This window comes from Leuciscus leuciscus (genome assembly GCF_965113295.1).
Source record: "Leuciscus leuciscus genome assembly, chromosome: 14".
Classification (NCBI taxonomy): domain Eukaryota; kingdom Metazoa; phylum Chordata; class Actinopteri; order Cypriniformes; family Leuciscidae; genus Leuciscus; species Leuciscus leuciscus.
In genome coordinates, this window is record NC_138738.1 from 4,960,169 (window position 1) to 4,985,969 (window position 25,801).

Consider the following 25,801-nt stretch of genomic DNA (forward strand, 5'->3'; position numbering starts at 1 on the left):
TTTAAGAGCGGGACAGATTCTTTGACATTGCTGCAAAAGGGGAGGGACAAAAACAAAGAGTTACAAAACGTGTTAGAAAGTATCAATCACTAATTCCTGCTTTATAGTTACAATAATACTCTATTATTGTGATTTTAGCAGAACCATGTATCGGCGACCGCTGCAGTCCGCCGTTAGACAGTTATTAAACGCTTCAGCATCGAGAGCTGTCCTCGGAAAGGTAATTTATAGAAACTTATACATACAAAAAGACAGTAACGTCACCTAAGGGGTTTATATTGGTGTCCTTTAAAACGTTGTCTTGATTTACGTTCTAAGACTGACATTATAATGTTATTTGGAGTTATTTACATTATAAGATGGACATCAGTAATTCTTACCTAACCTAGTACTACTGCACCAAACGTGACATTATGCAAATATAGTAAATATTATAAATAATATATGGGTAAAATTATAAAAACACAACTTCCAATTACTATTATTGTTATTATCATCAATGCATTCTGCCATAATTCGTTCGAACCCGATTCATATTGCCTACTAGTATGTAATGTTCCAATTTAGAACATTTGCATACATCTACTCCTCTTGATCTGTTGGTTTATCAGTCATATTAAGACAATTAAGAGATAAGCAGCAGTCAGTTGTCTAGTTTTTTTTATTATTATTTTTTAAACTAGATTGAATATGGAAAGCACTTGTCAAGATATTTTTGCTTCCTAGGTCATTGTACAAGCTGCATGTCAGTCCAGGGCTGTGGTGGCTTGCCGGATAACAGCGGACGCTTGGGTCCCCAATCTCTCTCAATGTCGATCTCTTCACATCACTAGAGAGGTGTGTGCCGCCTTTTCCAATCTCAGTTGTCCAGTTCTTTCTCAAGCTAAGGAATCCAGTTTCAAATCAGCTAAAGGGATCCATTCTGATTTCTGGAAACTTTTTATAAGCAATAGAATCTCAATTCATATCTAGGTGGGATAATAAAACTAAGTACATAATTTTATTTCAGTAACAAAAATATAATGAGAGTCACCATTGCGAAAAATTATTTGTACTACAAAAATAAAATGTCCAGAGTTTTACATTTATGAGAAATTGGGTTGTAATTTTAGTTAATTTTTTTCTACAAAACTATGTATCTTTTTTTCATTTTGATTTTAGAGTGAAAAATGAATATGTATTTGTGAGATTGACCCATGATGGATTCATCAACCAGTCTTAAATCAGCTAAAGTAAACTTGTCTGATCGCGATATGATCTATTCGCAAAAGAATGTCAATTAATATCTATGTAAGAAAAGACCGCTTACATTAGCTTCTATTCAGATGCATTCTTATAGTGTAAACTGTTTTTTGACAGACACATTTTACATGTTCTTGAATCAGTGGTGTCATAAACATGAAATACAGTACCAGTCAAACTTTGCACACATATACTGTTTCTTTATTAGTACTATTTATTTTCCATATATTATAATGATAGTTATCAAAACTACAAAATCACACAAATGGACATAATATGGGAATGTTGCTCAAATTTAGACAAATCAAAACTCTGATCATTTTAGCTTTAAAATTTTTTTATATATAGGCAGAGTTTTTCTTTTGCTACAAACGTTTGACTGCTATATGTTGGCCGTAATAATTTCCTCCCTATATGAGCCCAAAGGGCAGGTGCTGATTAAGTCTACTAAACTTCTACTAGTTTAGCAGTATTCCCAATCATAGCAGTAAAACATTAAGTTGCTGTGAGAAACCCATTGGGGAAGGTTTTATTGCATCCATAGTGGTGGCTTGAGGGAATTAGCTGAATATTTTCACTGCAATGCCTCCATAAAGTTTACCTGGGTTGAGTTGAGATTTACAGGGACATGTGTGATTGTGAAATGCTGATCTTAAACCGGAACAGTTGATGGATTTGGCACTATAATGGCTATTTGTCAATATTAAAAACTAAAAACCTTAGAGATCCTTCAAAATGCAACTTCAGTTGGTCTTGTAGGCACTGAGAAAGGGTTTCTTTTTCCCCAAATACATTTGGTTTTGTATTATTTTGATTTGTCTTCATGCTCTCACTTTGCCAGATGCCCATGTGTCAATGTCGATGTTTTATATAGCTCTAATATAAGATGTGTTTCTTCTGTTTCCAGCTGTGTACTGTTAAAGAGACCGCACAGACTACAGATGAAGAGGTGGGGACCTTCACTAAACTGATCGAGGCCATGGGCTTCACTGGACCCCTCAAATACAACAAATGGGTAAATAAATCGCCTCATCTAATGTTACTAAACAGTCTTTTTTTTTAAAGTCCCCTTTTGATATTTGATAATTTGTTCACAGTCTTTCATAAAATTTGATGTGTGAATTTCACAGAACTTACTAGAGATGCACCGATATTTATCGGATGATTTTTGATCAATTTAAAACCATCGACATGTCGGCTATAGCATGAAAAGGGCTGATGAAACAAACCGATAGTTATTAAATAACTGTGTGAAGGCACTGAGTTGTATACTTCTATTTATTAAAGAGATATTTAATAGTCAAATATGAGTTAATGATATTAATAACAAAAAAAATTTGATAACAAAATATAACCTCTGAAAGTTATCATGTTGCCTTGTTTGTATTTTGTTATGGTTATTTATCTAACTTTGTGCCTCTCTTATAATGTTGGCCTGTTGAATGATAAATAGATCCAATCCATGTTCTATGAAAATGATTTGATGCAGCAATAAATTAGCTTGTGTACCTTAATGCTTGTGTTTTTGATTTTTGCTAATTTAAAACATGATCAAAACAGTAATCTATGTTAATGACAAAAGTTCAAATAAGTGAGCAACTGACAAATGTCGATGTCGTAATCAGTCAATAGTTGTTTCTTAAAATTGGTATCGGCCAAAAAAAATCCTGATGCTGCATCCCTAGAACTTACACATGTCCTGGTTATATTTCACGCCAAAATAAACAGAAATAAATACACTTTTATTTTGCTTAAAAATAAATGTTATCAATTTTTTTAATTTTTCCCCCCATTATTTTATTTTATTACCGCAATCCCCAAAATCTTGCTTCTATTAGTGGAATGTGGGAAAAATTCATGATATATTATTTAGATTGTGAAGTATTTAAATGCTGATATAATAAAACAAAATTCATTATTTTATTTATTTTATTCCAGTTACGAGAATATAATAAGATTCACCATTTAGAATAATACTGGAAATTACGCATAATCATCAATAATGCATGTCACAATGCAAAGACATTTAATAGTCCTTAAAAATAGGGTTATTTTTTTAGTTGAAATATACAAAAATTAGGGCTGCACCAACATGAACGTTTTGGCCGATACCGATAATTCTTTCTATTCGAAAACCGATATATTGGCCAATAAATCTAAATCCACATTTTTGTATCATTTTTGAGAGCCTGATTACAAAAGTCTCAACATTAAAAGCCATTTCCCAAGCACACAATTATAATGTTCTCATTATAATTTAATGTAGTATACCAGCAGCATAACTTTATTCTCCTTTTTTGGGAGAGTGTGTATATATATATACACACACACACACACACAAACACACATATACATACACACACACATATATATATATATATACATATACATATACAAAGGAATCATCAACCAGATTTTTTTAATGTTCAGTTGAATTTAGTAGTTTGCTGGCACCGTCTTTGGTTGCATTTCCCATTAACCCCTCAAACGACTCGACAGTGAAGTTTTGGTTCTGGAATGATGACTTCATCTCGTACCGCTACCTGTTTTGTGTTTTCAAAAGCAGGGGCCACACTTTGTGAAATTTGAGATGACCTTCCATGTTAGAGTCATCAGCATCACGGCTGTCTAAAACTTCAGCATGTCTGCTTCATTTTGGGGCACGTTCGGTTCGCTAGAACGGACTGAAAATGTGGTGTCTTGGCCAATTTCATCAGTTTCTGCTTTTGATCACACAAATTTGAGTGGCTTTTTGATCATGTGTGTCACAAATGTCTCTCTTCTTTTGCAGAAAATTAAGATAGCTGCCTTGCGCATGTACACATGCTGTGTAGAAAGAATCAACTATGACGAATTTTTTGAAAGTAAGTATTTTTGGGCCTGAATCTTTTCATTTTTTTGAACTCAGACTGTATTTTGGCTTATGAGTCTTATGTCATGCTCATTTAAATTTTTTGAAGAACTCCTAAACACCCCTCACTTTATCCGAAATGATGAAATGAGCGTAAAGGGACCTTTTCAGCAGCACCTGAAAGATTTATGTGGCACTTTACAGCTGTGTTACGTTGTTTTCTTTAGCTGAGGAAAAAACAGGTGTAAACCCAATAGCGGTTTTGGAATCGGAGCCCAAGTTTGCATTGGTTTGGCTACATGTTGTGTTTTCTTGTTCCCCCTTATAATTCCCTCTTCTCCCTCTCTTTCTCCCAGAGTGCTCTCTCCCCGACACGCTTAACTCCTGGTTCTTGGTGGCACAGCTCCACGTTTGGTGAGTTTTTGGACACAGTTTGGGTTAGAACTGCGACATTGTGTCATGCAAATTCAAAATCCTTGATTGGTTATTCATGTCATGAGTCGATTAATATTAATCTACCAGGTGGATTGCAAATGGTGTTTCACTAGACCTATTCATTCTGAAGAGCTCAGATTCATTCTTTTTTTTTTCACCAGAGATTGCAATTTATTTTATTTTGTGTGTGTTTGTGCTTTTATGCACTGATTTTAGTCTTAAAAGATTATAATATCTTTTATCCTTTTTTTTTTTTGCCGTTTTCCCTACTTTTTAAAGGGATACTTCACCTCTGGAAAGATGAATGTGTATTTAAATTGGGTCATTTATGTAGTAGAAATGTGAAATTATTTTTGAAATTGGAGCCTTCTAGACTGAGAAAAGCCAGAAAATTTATTTTTGGCTTATGTGGATGAAAGACAACAACTCCCAGAATGCACTTGCTTTGCTGCCCTACGAGGCCACTCCCAAGCCACGCCTACCGATTACAGAGGACAGCTCAGCTACTAGTTGACTCAAAACTGAAAATACACCATTTTATCGTGAGTCTCCATGACGAGTCTGCCCGGGATTTCGAGATCACCCAAAGTCCGGGATTTGGCTTTTGCGTTCTAGAGTCGCCATTCATTATGTTTACTGTGACAAGCAGGACGAGACTGAGGGCCGTGGGAGAACGGCGCGAGGTCGGTGGCGTGATTACTGATGAGCGACACCTGTGAGACGCACCGGTCTCGTAGGCTATCTCTCACGGAGGAGCGGGTATTTTCTTAGCAATGCTAAAACGCACATCAACCGATCACTTGTTTAGCGTTCATGTAAACACTACATTCAGATTCACCAATCGGAATGAATTCAGTTAGATTGAAACAAAAGGTGTGCATGTAAACAATGAATGTAAGTAAGTAAGTAAGTAAGTAATCTTTATTTATATAGCACCTTTCACAGACAAGGGCCACAAAGTGCTTCACAACACAGTTTAAATCAGAAAAAAAAAAAAAAAAAAAAAAAAAAACATGCAATGAAAACAACACCGAAATCATAACAGCCCAAAAAGTAGCTAATTAAAAGCTTGAATAAATAAATAAGTCTTAAGATTACTTTTAAAAGTATCCACAGAGTCAATAGAGCGTAAAGAGAGCGGCAGACCATTCCATAGCTTAGGAGCAACAGCCTGGAAGGATCGGTCACCTCTAGTCCGAAAACAAGTGCGTGGAGCCTTCAGCAGAGTTTGATTCACAGACCTCAGAGCCCGTGCAGGGGTATACGGCTGAATCAGATCGCTGAGGTAGAAAGGAGCCTGACCATGCAGGGCTCTAAATGCTAGAACCAAAATTTTAAATTGGATCCTATAAGACACTGGCAGCCAATGAAGCTGTTTTAAAATGGGATATACGTGGGTCCTCTTGTTAGTACGGGTCAGAATTCTCGCTGCACAGTTTTGCACTAATTGTAGTCGAGAGAGCTCTTTCTTGTTTAAGCATGAAAACAAACTATTACAATAATCCAAACGTGAAGACACAAACGCATGAATGATAAGTTCCAGATCATTACGTGCGACCATATTCCTAAGTTTAGAAATGTTCCTTAATTGAAAGAAACAGTTCCTTGTTAGCTGCTTACAGTGCTGGGCTAATGACATATCTTTGTCAAAAATAACTCCCAGGTTGCGAAGACTTGGCTTCGCAGACTGGCCTAAATCGCCCAGGTATTGTTTAATCCCCGGAATTGCATCATCAGGTGCGATAACCAGTGTTTCCGTTTTGTCTGCATTTAACTGCAGATAGTTTTCACTAAGCCATTGTTTAATCTCCACTAGACAATGGAGCAGAGAGTTTAACTTCTGGATTTCAGACGGCTTAAAGGAACAATAAAGCTGGATATCATCAGCAAATAAGTGGAAAGAAACATCACTAAACCTTTTGATAATCTTTCCCAAAGGAATCAAATACAACAAAAATAAAACAGGGCCCAAAACAGACCCTTGAGGCACTCCACACAGCAAATCCACAGACTCAGAACTCATTCGGTTAGCTGAAACACTAAAGCTACGCCCTGATAGATATGAGGAAAACCACTGAAGGACTGACCCAGATAGTCCTACTTGATCCCTCAGTCTTTTCAGCAGGACCTGATGGTCAACGGTGTCGAATGCTGAGGACAGATCCAAGAGAACTAGAACAGTGCGTTTACCAGAATCAGCAGCCATCATAATATCACTAGACACTTTCAGTAAAGCCGTTTCCGTAGAGTGTTGTTTACGGAAACCAGACTGAAATGGCTCATGGATGTTATTTTGTTCCAGGAAGAATGTAAGCTGTTCACAGACCACCTTCTCAAGGATCTTAGACAGGAACGGGAGTTTTGAGATAGGCCTAAAACTATTAAGATCTGTCGGGTCTAAGCCTGCTCTTTTTAATAATGGCTCCACTATGGCATGTTTAAAGGCACTGGGAAACACGCCAGTTGACAAAGAGACATTAACCATTTTGGTAACACAAGGGCCAATTACCTCAAACACTTTTTGAAAGAGCCTGCAAGGAATGATGTCAGATGAACAAGAGGAGGGCTTCATCTTAGACACCAGTGCTGAAATATCAGCAAATGTCACACTCTTAAATGATGTCCACATGCTGGACACAGGCTCAAACACAGCAGGGGTACCACACTGAAGGGGCGGGATCTTATCCTTGATCATCTTAATTTTGTTTGTGAAAAATCTCAAAAAGGCATTGCTGTCAGCTTCACAAAAGACAGGGGTAACTGGAGCAGCAGAACATACAAAATAATTAATGGTGTCAAACAACACTTTGGGATTTTTCTTATTCAATGTTACCTGTTGACGGATATATTCAGATCTGGCATTTTCAACCATCACATTGTAAGATGACACAAGATCCCTGAGATAGAGTCTGTGCACCTCAAGTTTAGTGGATTTCCACAAACGTTCAGTCTTACGACACAGCCTCCTGAGTCTTAAGATGTCTTCATTTATCCAAGGACACGCTTTTTTCTGTGACAAGTTTGATTTAACAGGAGCCACCTGATCCAAAATTGTTACACAGTGGTTGTTAAAACAGTGAATGAGATCATCCATATCAGAACAGTCCATGAATAAAAGAGGATCAAACATCTCAGAAAAGCCATCTGCAGTATTAGCAGAGATGACACGCCTCTGAGACCTGACTACTGAAGGCTTAGACTCAGGACTAAAGTGCAGATTAAACCGAACAAGACTATGATCACTCATATGGACATCAATCACAGACATATCTAAAATGTCTAGGCCAAGCGTAAAAACTAAGTCTAAAATATGGCCTTTTTGGTGAGTGGGCTCAGAAACATGCTGCTCAAAATTAAAAGTTTCAGTCAATGTTAGCAGTTCCATTGCGGGGCAAGATGAGCAGTCATCAACATGAAGATTAAAATCCCCAAGGATTAAAACAGATTCCAACTTTATTATAGAGGATAAAAAGTCACTAAAATCCTTTAAAAAGGCAGCAGCGGGGCCAGGAGGACGGTAGATCAACACACAGTAAAATGGGGATGAAAATCCCACTTTAACCATCTGAGATTCAAAAGATGAGAATTCTTGGGACTGGGACATCTTACATCTGAGGACATCCCTGTGCACAAAAGCCAAGCCACCACCACGGCGACAGGGGCGGGGCTTCCCAACAGCAGAGCAGGCAGCTGGGCAGAGATTATTTAAATGAATGAACTCTTCCTCTCTCTGCCAAGTCTCCGAAAGACACATGATGTCCAAGCTTTCCCTTGCGAAAAGATCATTCAATGAATGAGATTTATTCGCAATAGAACGAGTATTCAACAGGCCAACGCGGATTGTAGATGACGTCACGAAGGCAGTGCCCGTGTTGCGCAGCGGGATTGGTTGAAGGCACGTCCAGCGGTCACGTGGACTCCAGCTGGTCCATCCTGGGAGAGCCGGCACAAACACGGAAGTAAACAATGGCGATGACAGCTCCTGACCACAACTCCAGCGCTGTGATGGATCAAGGAAACCCGTTGCAGTCGAAGCAGGCGTCGGCATGGACACCATGTCACACGCATCGAGAAGAGGAATCCGGCGCAGGCACCGAGAGCGATCCCGGCGACCGAAGACAGCGTAACCCCCACGCGCTGCGGCACGCCTTCGCTTAACCTGGACACCGGACCGAGAGCCTCTTCTCCTGGATCTCCTGCGGACCCTACTCGGCGCCCGACACAGCAACAAGTAGTCAGGTGAGCCGGGATCGATGATGAAAGGAGGAGGAAACGCCTGTTTGTAACTGTCCCACGTATCAGACAGGTCCTCCATTGACTGCTTAATTTGAAACAAAGAGTCCCGATCATAAGTCCTTAAAGCCAGGAATCCTCTCGTAATTTGGGCTGATATGATAGCATATGTTGACAAAATGACCATTGGCAATCTATACAGCAGGAGACGAGCCGTGGTACCGCCAGTCACAGGCGCCATCTTCTCCCAAAGGGCAATGGCGACTGCAGAAAGCAAAAGCCGAATCCCGGACATTTTGGACGATCTTGACGGCCGGACATGTCCGGGAAAAAGAGTATGGTAACCCCTAATACTCAGCTTTCTCCACAGAGCAAGAGCCTGTTGGCTTAGCTGCCAAAAAAAGATGGCTGACACTATTTGTATATTCTGTGAGTGAGATCGCACCCCCTATGGACGGGTTGAAAACATGCGGAACGAGCTCCTACTACTGGCTGTAGTCTCTCGCCTCTGGCCAAAAAAGCCTCCGATGACGCAAAAATCGCCATTTTGCATCATCAGAGGCTTTTTTGGCCAGAGGTCAGAGACTACAGCCAGTCAAAAAATACATAAATACATTTTTTCAGACAAAAAATACATAAATCTCTCGTCTCAGGGGGACATGAGGGACGGAAGCACGGTAATTCGAAAATACTACAGGTTTTCTACTGATACAAAGCTTAATGCTAAATGCTGAAGTATCCCTTTAAGTTAAGTTTTCTATATCCAGGTGTTTTTGTTTGTTCTTTCTCGGTTGCCTTGGCTTATTTGATTGTACACTGATTATTTGAGAACGAGACTTATGATTAATGGTGGCGGTTTGGTGCCAGCACTTCCAGTTAAAAGCACTTAGTGTTTGCGTGTGCAACCGTGCATTCGCATTGATGGCTAACTATGTTTGTGCAGAGAAACATGGACTGAGAAAACACTGTCTGCAATTAGTCAAACTAGCCAGTAGTTAATTCATGCATACACATGCACTCACGCCTTCTTATCATCTACAGTATAAAGCAATTATTTTCAAATATAAAAATGGGTGAAAACAATGCTAAACCAAGTGACAGTATCCATGCCACAGAAAATATTTTCGATTCTGGCCTAGTTTCTGTGTTAATCAACATCAGGCCACAGATGCTGTCTATTTAACCCAGACGTTTCTTTCCTGCGAGTGTGTTGTCTGGCTGATCTCTGAAGTTTCCTGGTTACGCAGATCCTGACACAGGCACTCAGCTTGTCAGGCTGTCTTGAGTCAGCATTCTGCTCTGCTCTGCTCTGACAGGATGTGTCTGGTCCGGATGCGGCAGGAAGGCAGAGCTGGGAAGTACATGTGCCGTTACATCGTCCACTCCATGTGGGAGGATGTGGAGCAGAGGAGCAAGATTATGGGAGTAAGTATATGTGCATTTGATTCAGTTGCCTCTTTTGAAACACCTTGCCATTAATATTTTGTGTTTTGTAGACCGACATCTGTCAGCTTGAGCACTTAGCCGATATTTGACCATTTTGAGATTATCGGTGACCGATAATTTGAGTGTGTTTTGAAGTGGATATTTAAATGATTCCCTCATATAGATACACTACCATTCAACATACCGTTTGGGGTCATTAAGATCAGCATATTAGAATGATTTCTGAAGGATCATGTGACAATGAAGACTTGAGTAATGATGCTGAAAATTCAACTTTGCATCACAGGAATAAATTACATTATTCATATTACAATAGATAAGTTATTTAAAATTGTGATAAAACTTCACGATATTACGGTTTATGCTCAATTTTTCTAATGCAGCCATGGTGTAAAAAAAAATATTACAGACCCCATACTTTTGAATGGCAGTGAACGTGAATGCATTAGATACAAGATATACTGTAGATGTGCATAAACAACATGTTCATAGTTAATGTGATGAACTGTGGTTCACCTGTGTGAACTTGACAGTACATCCACTAAAAATCACCATAACACCAGTTGTTGAGAAAAACAAGACTAACTGCCTTGCTAATGTTAGTGAAGAGAAGAGATCCTACATCATTTTTGTTTCCAAATGCCAGTTTGTTTGATATATCTAATGCAATGGCATTCAGACCTTTTTACTTGCCAAAATACTGTTTGAAATTTGAGCCTATCAGCACTGGGTCTCATGAATCAAATACTAAGTGCTTTCTGCTTTTTAAACAACATATATTTTCTCTCACAACTGTTTTAGCATGTGAAATAGCTGATCAGGTCTGTTGTTTGGATATGTTGAAAAATGGTGAAATTATGAGGATATACAGTGAAATACTGCCTGACTCACACACACACACACACACACACACACACACACACACACACACACACACACGCACACCCTCAGGCTTTAGGATGTAATTACTATGCTCTACAGACTGTGGAGGCATTTTGAGCTGAGCGCTGTCCAGCGGAGTAGCAAAAGGTGTTTAAATCTCTGCAAGGTCAGTAAAGATGACATGCTTCTGCTGCGCCGAGTGTGTGCATATATGTGTGTGTTTGAGAGGAAGCCAACGCAAGGCGCCTTAGGGGAACTGCTGTCAGAAAGGGTGGGAACAAGACTTCAGCCCAGCTGTGAAAACAAAAATCTCTCTCTCTTTCCCCGCACTTCTCTTTGTTGACACCCCCCCACCCCTCCATCTCTTCTACCTTCCGTCTTAATAGTAGGACTGAATTAGTATTGATAGAACAAGCATATATTGTGTATATATATATCACCTAACATATAGCAATGACCTGGCCTAGATCATGTATTGCATAACCCTGTAAACTAGTTAACATGAACTAGATCAAACCAGCTGCGGCTAATCATTCATCACAACCTTATGGATATGCCAGCGCATGCAAGGGCTGGATGCGAGCCAGCCGTCGACAGAATTTGTTTGACTGTCAGTTAGAGTATTAGCAGTTTTGAGTCGTCGAGTGGTTTATTTATCCGAGGGAACAGCTCTTAGGTTTTATGGCTAAGACTTGAGGATAGAGAAAGCTTTGTTCTCAGTGAAAGGTCTAAACAAAAACTTTACATTTGAATTGTCTACAATAACAACATTTGGTCCAAGCAAACAAGTTATAATCTGTTAGACTGTTTGCACCGTAAATCCCTTGTAAAAGTTTTATATGTATATATGTACTGTGTCTGTAGCCATACATGTTTAGACACAAATCTTTGTTGCATTTTCTCTTGCATTTTTATTTAGTGTCCTGCCATTAGTTTTTTTTTAAGGGGTTCGTAATTAATCCTGGGTAGTCAGGTTTGTGTAAAATAAAAAAAATAGTTCAACTTTAGGAAAAATTCCAATATTGGACAAATAAAAATTCTGATAAGTCGACTAAATATTCAGCAAACTAATTATCAAGTTGATTAACTACTAATACGCAGCTGATTCAATATGATGAACACAATGTACATGCAGCTTTATTTATAACTGCCTGTCCATCTGTGAAAATGTTGGAATGTAAAGCTTGTTTGTCTTAAAGCAGTGTTTCCCAACTCTTTCGTCCTGGTGTGCCAGAAGTACATTGCACATTTTGTACATCTTCCTAATCAAACACACCTGATTCAACTCTTCAGCTCCTTAGTAGTGACTCCAAGACCTGAAATGGATGTGTCAGATTAGGGAGACATCCAAAATGTGTGCCGTTGGGGGTTTTGGAAGCACTGTTTTAAAGCAATAGTTCACCCATATATGAAAAATCTCATCATTTGTGTCATTCCAAACCTGCATGACTTTGAAAATTGACATTAACCTGTTAATTATATTAGTGTGAAAAGACTTTTTAATGTGATTGACCTCTCATCCCATGGAACTGGGCAAGAACCCTTTATGAGACTTGTGTGAGAGAAAGACGGTGAGCATCGGAGTAAAATAAGTGCACTTAAAAACACTTTAAATTGTGTGTGTGTGTATTTAATGAACTCAGCACCTCTCTTACGCCATGCTGTGAAATGACTTTTTCCATAATGTCACTTTTCCCCCTCTCCCAGAGCCCATAAATCAAAAATCTCCATTTTCTCACGAGGACTCTTAATATAATCCTCTCGTTTTTCAGGTGTTCTGTTCAGCCAGTAAGATTTTACAAGCTTATTATCAATTTAACATTGGAATTGCAGTGAATATATTAATAATAAGCCTAAAATTTAGGGCCAGATGAAATTTGGGCTCCTAAAATTGCCCCCTAGCTAGGAATGTCAAACTCATTTTATGTCATGAACCAAAATGGCAGGGTTATTTTTTTTTTCTTTGTTAAACCTTGGTATACCCATGTAGAGTCCATAAACTTGTTGTTCTAGTTAATGACATGACATGATTTATGAGTATAATGAAATGGAGCATGTGGAATGTATTAATTGCATTCGTCAGCATCCTTTAGATTTCATATACACACAAAATCGGTAATTAGAGAATATTAATAACAATATTGAAAAGAAAAATGGATAACCATATTTTTCTTTGGTGGAAAACTTTAATGGCTTAAATAAAACATCTTAAAATGAAAATAAACAATGTAAATAAAAAAATAAGAAATGTGATATTTTATTAAATATTTTCAATATTTAAATATTGAATTCCTTAGAAGCTAAAGCAGCATGTGAGATTTTTGTATTTTTAATGAAAGGATTTTGTTTTTCTAGATAAAATGTACTGACATTTTCTGACACACATGGCATCCTTTCCTCCAAATGTTTGTGTATATTTATATCCTATAATTGTAATTGGCTCATAAACGAGCAATTAAATAAACATGCTCGTTGCTCGGTCATCTGTTATGTCAAACTCTGCTGATCAGAACTCATTCACATATTCTATGAAAGTAAATGTGTGTGAAATGGAAAAGGCGTTTGACTTGTCACTTTGCCCAGCAGCTCATTTCCATCATGTGTATGAAGCAGAGGCGACCTTTGCGATTCAGAGGCCCGTTTCAAAGAAACAGTCGGAGCCATGATCATGCAATGCGGCTGCAGTTACTTTATTATCTCTGTTATATTTAAAGGGATATTTCACCGCTGGAAAGATGTGTGTATTTAAATTGGGTCATTTATGTAGTAGAAATGTGAAATTATTTGAGAAGTTGGTGTTTTCTAGACTGAGAAAAGACAGAAAATGTATTTTTGGCTCATGTGGATGAAAGACAACAACTCCCAGAATGCACACGCCTACCGGTTACAGAGGGCAGTATCGGAAGAAATGCTACAACTAGGCTACTAGCTGACTCGAAACTGAAAAGACGGCGTTTTATCATGAGATCCCCCTATGGGCGGACTGAAGACATGCGGAATAAGCTCCTCCTACTGGTTGTAGTCTCTCGCCGCCGATGCCTCTGATGATGCTAAATGACGATTTTTGCATCATCTGAGTTTTTTTTCCAGACACACAATACAGAAATCTCTCGTCTCAGGGGGACATGAGGGAGGGAAGCACGGTCATTCGAAAATACTACTGAGTTTCTACTGATACAAAGCTTAATGCTAATCGGTGAAGTATCCCTTTAACAATGTTATCTCATATTTCACTCTTAATAGTCTATTTATAAACACATTCTATATCTACCACTATTTACACATTATATCTATTCAACCAGAACTATTGTTACAATCATGACCAAAAACAGTATTCACTCTCTCAACAACTTCAGCTAAAATGAAATGATACTTTTAAAAATGTAAATTAAAACCGCAAGTAGGTGGCAGAAAATCATTGTCTTAAAGAGTGAGTCATGGAATTATTCAGTCAAACGATTCGTTCAAAATGGCTAATTCTTTCAGTAAAGAAACATCACTGTGTTCTTCAGAGACTGTTCTTCCATTTTCGTTGGCAAAATAGAGCAAAAAACAGACAATATTCTAAAGAGTCTAAAAATTTAAATCACCTAGGCTAATATTATATTCTTGTTTATTAAACTGTTGTATAAAATCAGTATCACATTTGCAAACATGCTGATATTTGTAAAACAGCATTCTTGCTTGTATGGTTTTGCCTAACTATATCATGTTATATAAAAACAAGAACTCATACAGGGAATTTATTTTGGCCCATATCTTGAATTTTGGAGGCAGTTTTTATTAAATTTAGTGTCATTTTTGCCTCAAGCCCCTGGTGTGTGCGCGGTGTGATAGCGAGGGGTGGGACTATTTTTCGAGCACAAGCGGCGGCCTCTTCTGTTGCGAGGCCCATTTTAATTAAAACATAGCAAAGGCCGCTATTGGTATGACGTTGCCTCCAGTTTTTTGGAGCATGTATGATTTTGAATGAGATGTGAGGTGGATTGTGGTGTGATGTGTTGCGCAGTTTGGCTAAAGGTACATTCGGGTCTGAAGACATTTGACCCCTCAGGCCTGGCAGCGGCCATCGAGTGGCTCTGTAGAAAAGTGACCTCATTTTCCATCACAGTCTTTCTCTCACTTGAGTTCTTGTAGGTTCTCCTGCAGAGTAAATTGGCTAACATTACTCATACATTAGCAGCAAGGCAACATATACCCTAATTATCTGCTTGTTTATTTTTTTGCTTGTATTTTTAGTTATACAGTGACCCCAGTGACATTCATACTTTTTTATTGTAGCTTAAAGGGGTGGTATAATGCCCTTTTCACAATATGTAAAATAAATCTCTGATGTCCCCAGAGTGTGAAGTTTTAGCTCAAAATACCCCACAGATAGTTTTGTATAGCATGTTAAAGTTGTCCCTTTTTGAGGGTGAGCAAAAACGCCTCGTTTTGTGTCTGTCCCTTTAAATGCAAATGAGCTGCTGCTCCCAGTACAGAAGGCGGAGCTTCAACAGCTCTTGTCCTTAGCAGCTTCGATTACCTCACACAGACATGCATTGAAAATTTAAAAAACTTTTAGCCTTTAACCGGAGTCAGAAAGATGGAGAGACTCAAGAAGAAGTGACAACATGTAGACAACATTTCTGAATGGTTAGTTGATGAATTTATGTAGCTTATGTGTAGTTATCTTCTAGTTATTGATTAGAATATTCTGTCTTGATAATCTATAAATTGTGGTCCAGGGGTGGAGCTTATGTAAATTTTAGGGTTGGTGATGTCACTAACCTGGGAGGAATGTCGTGTAGTCTCTACCAGCCGTTTGTTGTAGTCCTTAAAAAGCGATTTCTTTAAAAGCAAATATCTCCCTTTGCTTTGAACTTTGAGCATTGTAACTTTGCAGATGTTGTTTATGCTCAAACAGCAACATTACACACTAACTAAAGTTAGAAAAGTGAAATCATAATCAACCACCCCTTTAAAGTATTAGTTGAAAATGAAAATTCTGTCATCATTTACTCACCCTTGCAAACCTTGTAAGACTTTCGTTCATCTTTGGAACGCAAATGAAGATTATTTGTGAGATTTCTGTCCCTCCATTGACCGTCTACACAACCACCACTTTTGCTTGAGTTTGTAAAGAGATCGTAAAACTAATCCATATGAGTTGAGTGGTTCAGTCCAAACTGTCTGAAAAGTCACAAATTTACTTTAGGCTTTTTTAACGCATATGAACATTCATCAACTCACACATCAGATCTGGTAAATGGAGGCTCAAGCATGTTTTAGCTTCCGCAAGAAGTGGGAGAGAGGCCGCACTATGCTTAAATATGTTTTTATTTGTATTTGCACAGACGCGTTTCGGCGCGGGCACGCCCCGAAACGCGTCTGTGCAAATACAAATAAAAACATATTTAAGCATAGTGCGGCCTCTCTCCCACTTTATGTATTATAATTATCTAGGCCAGCACTCTTAAAATTGACAAGTGTACACATTGAGTGAAGCCTGCTCCTATCCACATTTAGCTTCCGCAAGAACCAATGAGGGTCATTCTTGATACTTTCAGTGACTAATTTGGCAAAACAGCCTTTATTTATTGGACTGGAAAAAGTGTTCTGCTAATGTTGTTCACAGACTTTCTTCTGTGAAAAAAATTAAATAATTCATTGTAGGATTATCCATGCAATGAAAGCAATGTTGTTTGGACCCCAATGTTCTTAAAAAATATCTTTAATGTTCCACAGAAGATAGAAAGTCAAACCAGTTTGGAATGACATGAGAGTGAGTAAATTATGGCAGAATTGCCATTTTTGGGTAAAATATTTCTTTTAAGTTACTACATAATGAAGTGATAATGGAATAACCCTAACGGCTTGTATTTGCTGTGAACACTGGCTCTGTGAAGACAGGCACATGTGCGTACACTCTGACCTGATGTGGAAGTCTGTTTTCACAGGTCAGAAGCGAGGAGTTATTTCGCTTTGTGCCCGAACACGTTATTTTTTAAGCTGTGAAAAATCGTGTGTAAACGGAGTGTAATCAGCGCGTCTGGCAGGTCCGTAACAGGTCCGTTCTGTTGGATCGGGATACAGTTACAGCGCTGGAAATGGAAGGACCCCCACTCACTCAATCCTCACTACGGTTAGGTTACTTCGCCTAATTGTGCTAAAATACTTGTCATTTGTGCCATGTTAGACCAACCCCCCTTGAACTTTACCTCTACACACACTCACGAGTGTGCCGGGGCGTGTGTGTGATTCTGGGAGTTTTTCTAAGCCGTAGTAATAACAGTGAAGTGAGATATGACACTAATTTGGCGGTATAGGAGCGAGATTCTGCCTCTCAAGCAGTTTTTGGTCCCTCAGCCTGATTAGTGTGAGGGATTAAATATCCCAGCCTGGTTTTACCAACCTGCGTCACAACATGGGAAAGGAGGATTGAGGGACGAAGATGGATGAACAGGAGAGGAGATCAGGGTGGACACTGGGAGGGAAAAATTAAAGACGGGAAGCAAGTAAGAGGAGAAAAGAAACATACTCAAGTATGCAAAGTAGTGTGTTGCAAGCATGCAGTTCCCATTGTATATGTACTTGACTAATGTCTTGCTTGACTGGTGGTGACACACATCCTTACTCAAGCATTGATCCTTTATGACAGTGGTTAACCTAAAAAGAATCCATTCTCTGATTCCGAGGAATCTAATCTGAAGTTTTGATTCATTCAAGTGATTTGAGTCTTTTGATTTTTTTCAGCAAAAAGACTCATTCAGATTTGATGTGGCTTGGTCAATCAGGGCTTAAAAATAACTAATATTCAGAAATATTATTGATTTGAGTGTACTGGCACTAGTGTATCAGAATTGACTAATGACTTCTGTAGAGCTGCTTTATAGCTGAATTGAATTTGTTTCAGAATTGATTAATTTAGCTAAATCAACACTGTTATTTTCCTGTTATTACTGTGAAGCTGCTTCGAAACGATATGTAGAGTATAAAGCACTTTATAAATAAATGTAACTTGACTTCATTTATTAATTTGGTGACCCTATACTCTAGGTTGCTTTATTACTCCGTAGTATCGAATATCTGAATCATTCACTCAGATTTGTTCAGAAAGAGTCTTTTGAATGAATTGTTTTGCAGAGTTCTCTGAAAGTGAAAGAGAATTGCTTAGAATTAACGTTCACATACTTGTGTGGAATGTTTCGGGCTGTAGGCATGAACACAAAGGAGAGCGAGCGTGCAGAGAGGACGGGGAGGGTAGAAGAGTTAAAGCACAGCCAGATGAGATTGATTATTTGCAGGTCTGCGTAATTATGCACAGGTGCTTTTCTGCCCCGTGTGTACACGAACACACACACACACACACACACACAGTGACCCGACGCACTCCAAGCATGCAGAAATCCTGACATACAAGACTTAAGAATAAACACACTTGTTTTGAAAATCTCCCCACCCAAAACCTCCCAAGGGTTGGTGTCTGTGACCGTTGTGGGTATGTGTGTTTAGATTCATTTGGAGCGAAGCACCTGGACAGGCCCCTCGCTTCAGATCCAGTCCTGCTTTTGTTTTCGGGCGTAAGGTTGTTGCATTATCCTCCATATGTTGGATATTTACTGCCAAGGACAATTCCAGCTCTGACACTAAACACATAACTTTGATCTCAGAATTAGGCAGAGACTCAAATTGCTTCATCACCTGTTAGCGACTAAATGATGCTTCACTAATTATACAAAAATCACTGTGAAGAATCTCCACTCACAATTTTTTGTGTGTGATTGTACTTATCAGTGGCTGGTTGTTGGATCCGAAATGATCTGTTAATGGCTAAATATTTTATTTTATTCTAGTCACTACCTTTAAGCACCTTTAAGTTACCCTTTACCTTGCTTCACAATTTAAACAAAAGTCACAGTAAAGTTTTTTTTGTTGTTGTTGTTGTTTTTAATTTGCGCAAGATAATACATGATTGTAGTTTTCAGTTACTGGTTTCAGGGTCCAAAATCATGTATTTATTTATTCTATTCTATTCTATTCTATTTGTATTTATTTATTTATTTATTTATTTTTATTCCCTTTGACTATTATCTAACTTTTTTCGACAGGATTACTGGCTAGTACCCATAATATCAAAATGGGCATATTGTGAATTATGATTAATTGTCCTTGCTAAGTTTTCAGATGGTTACTGGGTATGTCGTATTGGTCTGAATATTGTGTTTTGCTTCAATGTTTCACTTTGCATTTAAGTGTCTAAATTATGCATTAATATTTTATTTTATGTTTTATTTTTCTATTTTTTGTCTTTTTTTCTCTTTTTTTTTCTTTTTTTTTTCTTTTTTTTATTATTATTATTTTTATATATTTTTTATGGTAAATTAAGCTGAATATTGTGATTTGCTTCATTGTCTCGTTTTATTTTTTATCACAGATTGATGCTATTCATAGAAAAGAGAGCATGAAGGTGATGACGGAGACGTTCTACGCTGCACTTTTTGGTTATGATGAGGTAAGCTGTTGAACATTATCAGTTTTGCATATTGTAACTTATTCTGACCTAGCTCCACCCACTTAGACAGAAAGGTGATATTTCAGACTACTTACTTTTTAATCAATAACTGTCGAGAGTTAACAGTAAAGTTTAGTGCTCATGTGTCTCTACTGTATGTTTTAGGGAATTCTTTCAGACGATTGCGTTCTTGCGGCGGCGCTCTGGAGGAACATGTTTAACAGACAGTGTGAAGACCCCAGACAGCTCGAGATGATGGTTGAATATGTTCGCAAACAGGTCAGTGTGTATCTTTGCACACGTCTCTGTGTGTGTGAAAGGTCAGAGGCCGGTTCTCTACTCCTGTGCTAACAGAGACATGTTGTATATACAACACCGGCTTCCTCACACACATAAACACATTCGAGTGCTGCACGTCACCCACTCCGTCACTCAAATCAACTGGCACCGTGTTTAACAAGCAAACGCCCCCATCTTCTCCACCCCATAATGTTACATTCATTGAGTTGGAGGTCAGCATTTACAGTGTGCTGCTGGTGGAGAGCTTTCCTTTCCTTTTCACCCCTTCCTGAGCCCCTCTTCAGGCTCAACAACATGAATGCTAGAGCTGCACAATGAGTCGAAAACATAATCGAGAGTTGATTTTGACTGCTGTGATTGGCTAATCATGAAAAGTGTCTGTTAAGCCAGGCACACACGGTGCAATTTAGTGATTAGTTAAGTTTGTGAGCTGTCGTACAAGCTTGCAATTTCTTTTCCTCTTGGGAGAAATCGTGCGGAAACCGTTGATGCTGGAATTATGAGCCGTGCCGAGTATGTTACGAACACCTCTCGACAATTTCCAAAAAAAAGTTGGTACTCTGCCTGATTTTGACCAGTTTATAGGCTGTCCCCTATTGCCACATCACACACAACCATGTCACATAGGCTAGATTTACGAATATTATTATAGCAAATTAAAATGAGCAAATTAGCTGATTGAAGGGAAATGCAATTTTTTGCAATTTTTGCTTTGTTTGTAAAAAAAAAAAAAAAGAAGAAAATAAAAAGAAAGCAGTCTTTGTTTGATACTGATTTGTTTTCTTTCCAATAAATTTGAGTATATTTCAGTTATAATGTTAAAGTTACCATACAAATTTAAGTTAATGAAACAACACCTGGGGTTTTGTGGAAGCAAGATGAGTTTTTGAATAATAAATGTAGTATTATAATAAAATTTAAGTTGACTGCGTTCCAGAAAAAAAAAAACTGTTGGAATGGAAAGTGCTGAGATCCTATACTACAAAAGTGAACAATAATGTGGTCTGAATCTGCTTTCAACTCTAGGTACAATATGAACACAAAATTATTATTTACATGACAGAGATTTTATATATTTACATAGTAATATTCAAAAGTTTGGGGTACGTTTAAAAAAAAAAAAAAGGTTTATACTTTTATTCAGCAAATATATATTAAAAAAAATTCTGAAAAAGAAATGTATCATGGTTTCCACAAAAATATTAGACCGCAACTGTTTCAACATTGATATTAATACGAAATGCTTCAAATCATCATATTAGAATGACATCTGGAGGATCATGTGATACTGAAGACTGGATTAATGATGCTGAAAATATTAATAAATCATATCTTAAAATAGACAGTTATTTAAATTGTAATAATATTTCACAATATTTAACTGTATTTTTGATCAAATAAATGCTGTCTTGGTGAGCCTGAAAGAGACTTCTTTCAAATATGTGAAACAATCTTTCCTACCCCAGAGTTTTGAATGGTAGTGTATAGGGGATATGAAAATTTTGCCCTATAGCGATAACTGATAATTCTTTATATTTGAAAGCTGATAACCGATATATTGGCCGATAAATCTAAATCCACATTTTTATATAATTTTTGAGAACCTGATTACAAAAACAAAAGTCTCACCATTTAAAAACAATGTCCCAAGCACACAATTATTATGTTCTCATTATAATTTTATGTAGCCTATATGACAGGCTTGTGCTGCACATGTTGCACTTTACTGTATTTTCCTTTTTTGAAGTGATTCCAATCATATTTCAAGCAATTCAAAACCATCATGGTGAACAGTGAGCATTTGAAGTGTCTCAGCTAAAGGAAATAATCTATTATTAATCGGCTTTAATATATTGGCCAGATGTTCTTACCAGGCCGATAACAATAATTAAAAAAATCAACATATATCGGCCGATACCGATATGGTGGCTGATATATCGTGTATCTGTAGTAGTGTATGTAATGAATATATATATTAAATTCTCAAAATAATCACCACATGATTTTTTTTAATCAAATCGTGCAGCCCTACCTCTGACGCTCATATTGAGAAACACACATCTTAAACAATGTGTTTACTTGTGCCAAATCCTTTGTAATTCAAGGATTTGCTAAGTTTATACAGTACGTTACATTCATAGACGAGCTGATTCATTGGCGTGAATCTTTGAGTTATTCCTCCAGCACACACCTTACCCTCTGGCGAGAGTGGCGTGACAACACGGATGTAAACACAAACAGGAACTGTTGACCACGCCAATGTGTTTCTGCCACGCTAACAACAGGCTTTTACATCTGTAAGTCTTGAGTTCTTGACCTGAAATAGAGCAGATCGAACTGTTTTGTTCAAAACAAAACAAAAAACAGGTAATATTTGTGCATCCCTAATAAATTCACCACAGGTTTCCGCCCGTGGACTTTTTCCCGGCATGTTTATCCATCGATACATGATTATCTGGAATAAAGTCCGTGTGAAGACCCCATCGTTCGGTCTCCATCATTCAACAAAACACACAATGAGTGTTCTCCATCACTGCCGAGGCCATGAGCTCATTACAGGTGCGGGCAGGAATTTATTACAAACGAGTGTGTTTGCGCGAGGTGTGTATTATACCTGACCGAGCAGGTGCCTGCAGGCATTCTGTGAAAAAGAAAGAAAAACAACAAATAAGCGTCATCCGAGTGTCAGGGGCCTGCTTAGCTCTGGATGGAGGGAGACGCAGAAGGTGAAACGAAAAGAAAACAGTCACAGGTGCAGCGACTGATGACACAGCGCAGAGAGGGACACCGTCGTCATGGCGACAGCGGCCTCTCCTGATGAAGTCACACGCTGATGCATATGTGCGCGCTGGTGCCTGACTGCATCGTTATTCAACGCTAATTGCTCTCGACAAACACCCGCTAGCTCTGACATCATTGCGTGTGTATTTGAGTTTTTAAACTCCGGCAGAATTAAGAATGGTCCACCGGCTCATTTAAAGTGTGGCGACTTTTTTCCAAGCTGAGATGTGGTTTGCGTCCGAGTGTGGAAATGGAATAGACCCCAGAAAATCTGACATTATTTACTCAACCTCATGTCATTCCAAACCCTTATCACTTCCTTTATTTGGTGAAACACAAAATTAGATGTTTTGAAAATTTGTTGCATTTTAGGATGCATTGACTTCCATTGTATATGGAAGTCAGTGGGTGCCGTCAACTGTTTGATCACTAAGATTCTTTCAAATATCTTCTTTTGTGTTCGACAGAACAAAGCTGTAAGTGTCTGTTGTTGAGTTTTGTAATGAGTTCCCATGACGCTGCTCTGGTCCTGCATTCATTAGCACAGCTGTCTTCACCGTAGTCGAGTTTTAATTAGTTTTCCTGCTTTAAACACTAGGAGGTGAATTCATAGAGGTCTGTCTTTTTACAGCGCTGTTGTAGAAATGATGTAAATTGAGCCTGGATTTTATCAGGCTCGCTGTGAGGTTCTGCCCCTGAGTTTGGATCACACTTGTATTTCATGAATTCATTGTTGTGGGGCTAGTAGCCACACTTTTCACTGTAGTGAAGTACTAACTAGTGTAGATGTCCGAAGGTCTTGGCGAGCAAAAAAAGCGATTGAATATTTTCATTATTGCCTATGAAAATTGATGCAGTTCACACTCCACACAGGCTTTTTACAGTATATTAAACATATGTGACAACTTGCCCAAGCCAGACGTTTTTGAAAAAATAGCCTTTGCCTTCAAACTTGTTGGTCAAAACATGCTTCCATTGTATAGTAGCCTAAGTGTCACCTGCAGATAATCCAGATGTTGTTTTCTCCAACACAGATGCAGTTCATCGATGCTCTGGATGGGGAGGACCTGCTCTTAACAGGAGAAGTCAAATGGCGCCCCCTGGTGGAGGAGAATGCCCAGAGCATCCTGAAGGTTCCCTCCCCCACCTACAATGATGCTGGTCTCTAAGAGCTGCCAATCAGGACACGATCTGCCAATCAGGAAGAAGCACTCACCTGACTAGCCACACCCTCTTCCTGTCTGTGTCTTTCTCTCCCTCTTCTTCCCTGGCTCACCTTCCCCACTGATTAGTCAGCTTCTCATGTCAACACAGTGTTGGAAACACGACAAACAAACGCGTGCACACACACACGTGCACGCACACACACACACACACACATGCGCGCACACACACACACATTTGTTCTCACGTGCATTGAGAGTATTAAGGACTCATCAGAATGGTTTTGCACTCTCCTTTTCTAAATCTAGAATATTCTTGTATTTATATGTGTCTTTACATTTGTTGCAATATTTATAGGAATATTTCCTGGCTCTTTCACTGTATCTCTCCTCAGCGTTTACAGTCCGAACTGTTTTTTTTTTTGTTTTTTTTACTCTCAATTTGTTGGAGGAAAATGCTTTGAGTGTGTGTGAATGTGAGTGTTTTTTTTTGTTTTTTTTTCAGGGTCATCCACCAATAAAAGCACTTCTCGGTAATGACCTCTTCTGACCTCACAGGAAGTTCACTCTTTGTGTCTATTTCTGTTTCATTACAACCATTAACCACAGTATTCCACACAGTGTGCCACACATGCATACTATTTTTGCAGTATACAGTAGCCACTCTCTCTCTCTCTCTGTGTGTGTGTGTGTGTGTGTGTGTGTGTGTGTGTGTGTGTGTGTGTGTGTGTGTGTGTGTGTGTGTGTGTGTGTGTGTGTGTGTGTGTGTGTGTGTGTGTGTGTGTGTGTGTGTGTGTGTGTGTGTGTGTGTGTGTGTGTGTGTGTGTGTGTGTGTGTGTGTGTGTGTGTGAGAGAGTTGTGTGTCAGCCGTAGGTTGTTGAAGCAACAGCAGGTGTTCTGTTTCGACCTCTTGGCTTCTGCTTAGTGGCATCTGCTTTGCGGCCACTAAGGGATGTACATCCAAAAATCGTATTCATATTGTCTTGGTTATGTTATAATATTGATGTGAGTGCCTGAACTTGATTAACTGTTACCGTGAAAGGAACGGCAGAACAAAGACATGCTTAACGGAATGTACTGGGTTAATTATAATGGAAGGCTGTTGAAACCACAGAAAATTCTTTGAAGTTTCTTATAAAAAGACAAGGTGACCGTGCTGAAACCGATAATACACAGCTTGTCACTGCATTTACAGTAACGCATTTGAAGAATGGATCTCCTGTCATGTAAATCCAAGCTGTAACTTCAGAACTATTTGCACAAGTATACCTGTGAAGCCACTCACACCAGTAATGCCGATAACCGTTCTCATCACTACGAGGATCTTTAAAGCTCAAACAACATTCATGTTTGTACAATGTGAAAGAACAAATATAAGTGCTTAAAAAAAAAAAATGTTTTCCTCATAGACTTTCAATTGACATTGTCGTTGATATTGTTGAGAACTGGTTTTGAATCCAGGATATTCCTTTAAACAGAGCTAGTCATTCATTGGAGATGCTTTTCCCCCCTGAGACAACAGAGGGCGCTAAAATTAGCCAAAAAGTCTTCTGTGCTGTAGTGCTCTGTCTTCACCAGTATAGGGAAGTTTGGAGGGATTATATAATCCTTCATGACAATGTGGAAAATCCTCCTCTTCCCATATGTTAGCCAGAAGGTCACAGTATTTTCTGCTGCTGTTCTGATCAGTGTTTGCAGATCTTCAGTCGGTCAAGAGTGTGGACAGATGAAGGTGTCATCATCGCGTATCATCATGTGCTTGACAAATCCATCATTCTTATATTGTTTGTAACATATATCTTTCCGTCTGTCTGTCTATGTCTATCTATCTGATCTATCTACTGTCTGTCTTTCTGTGTCAAATCGATTAATCGCAGTTAATCACATCTAACATAAGTTTGTGTTTACATAATGTGTGTGTGTGTGTGTGTGTGTGTGTGTGTGTGTGTGTGTGTGTGTGTGTGTGTGTGTGTG

General features: G+C 38.5%; 1 protein-coding gene across 1 annotated transcript; it reads left to right on the forward strand.

The window, feature by feature from the left end:
• On the forward strand, positions 1 to 24,382 carry uqcc1 (ubiquinol-cytochrome c reductase complex assembly factor 1). The gene is made up of 9 exons (XM_082137438.1): positions 1 to 220; positions 727 to 837; positions 2,150 to 2,257; positions 4,034 to 4,106; positions 4,450 to 4,507; positions 10,078 to 10,186; positions 19,506 to 19,583; positions 19,749 to 19,862; positions 23,699 to 24,382. The coding sequence occupies exons 1-9, from the start codon at positions 146 to 148 to the stop codon at positions 23,831 to 23,833; spliced, it is 861 nt and encodes a 286-aa protein (XP_081993564.1). The 5' UTR covers positions 1 to 145; the 3' UTR covers positions 23,834 to 24,382.
• Positions 24,383 to 25,801: the final 1,419 nt, after the last annotated feature.

Coding starts and splice junctions, on each gene's coding strand:
- uqcc1 (XM_082137438.1), top strand. CDS start 146: ATGTATCGGCGACCGCTGCAGTCCGCCGTTAGACAGTTATTAAACGCT. Junction 221..726: donor CGAGAGCTGTCCTCGGAAAG/GTAATTTATAGA, acceptor TTTGCTTCCTAG/GTCATTGTACAAGCTGCATG. Junction 19,863..23,698: donor TTGAATATGTTCGCAAACAG/GTCAGTGTGTAT, acceptor TCTCCAACACAG/ATGCAGTTCATCGATGCTCT.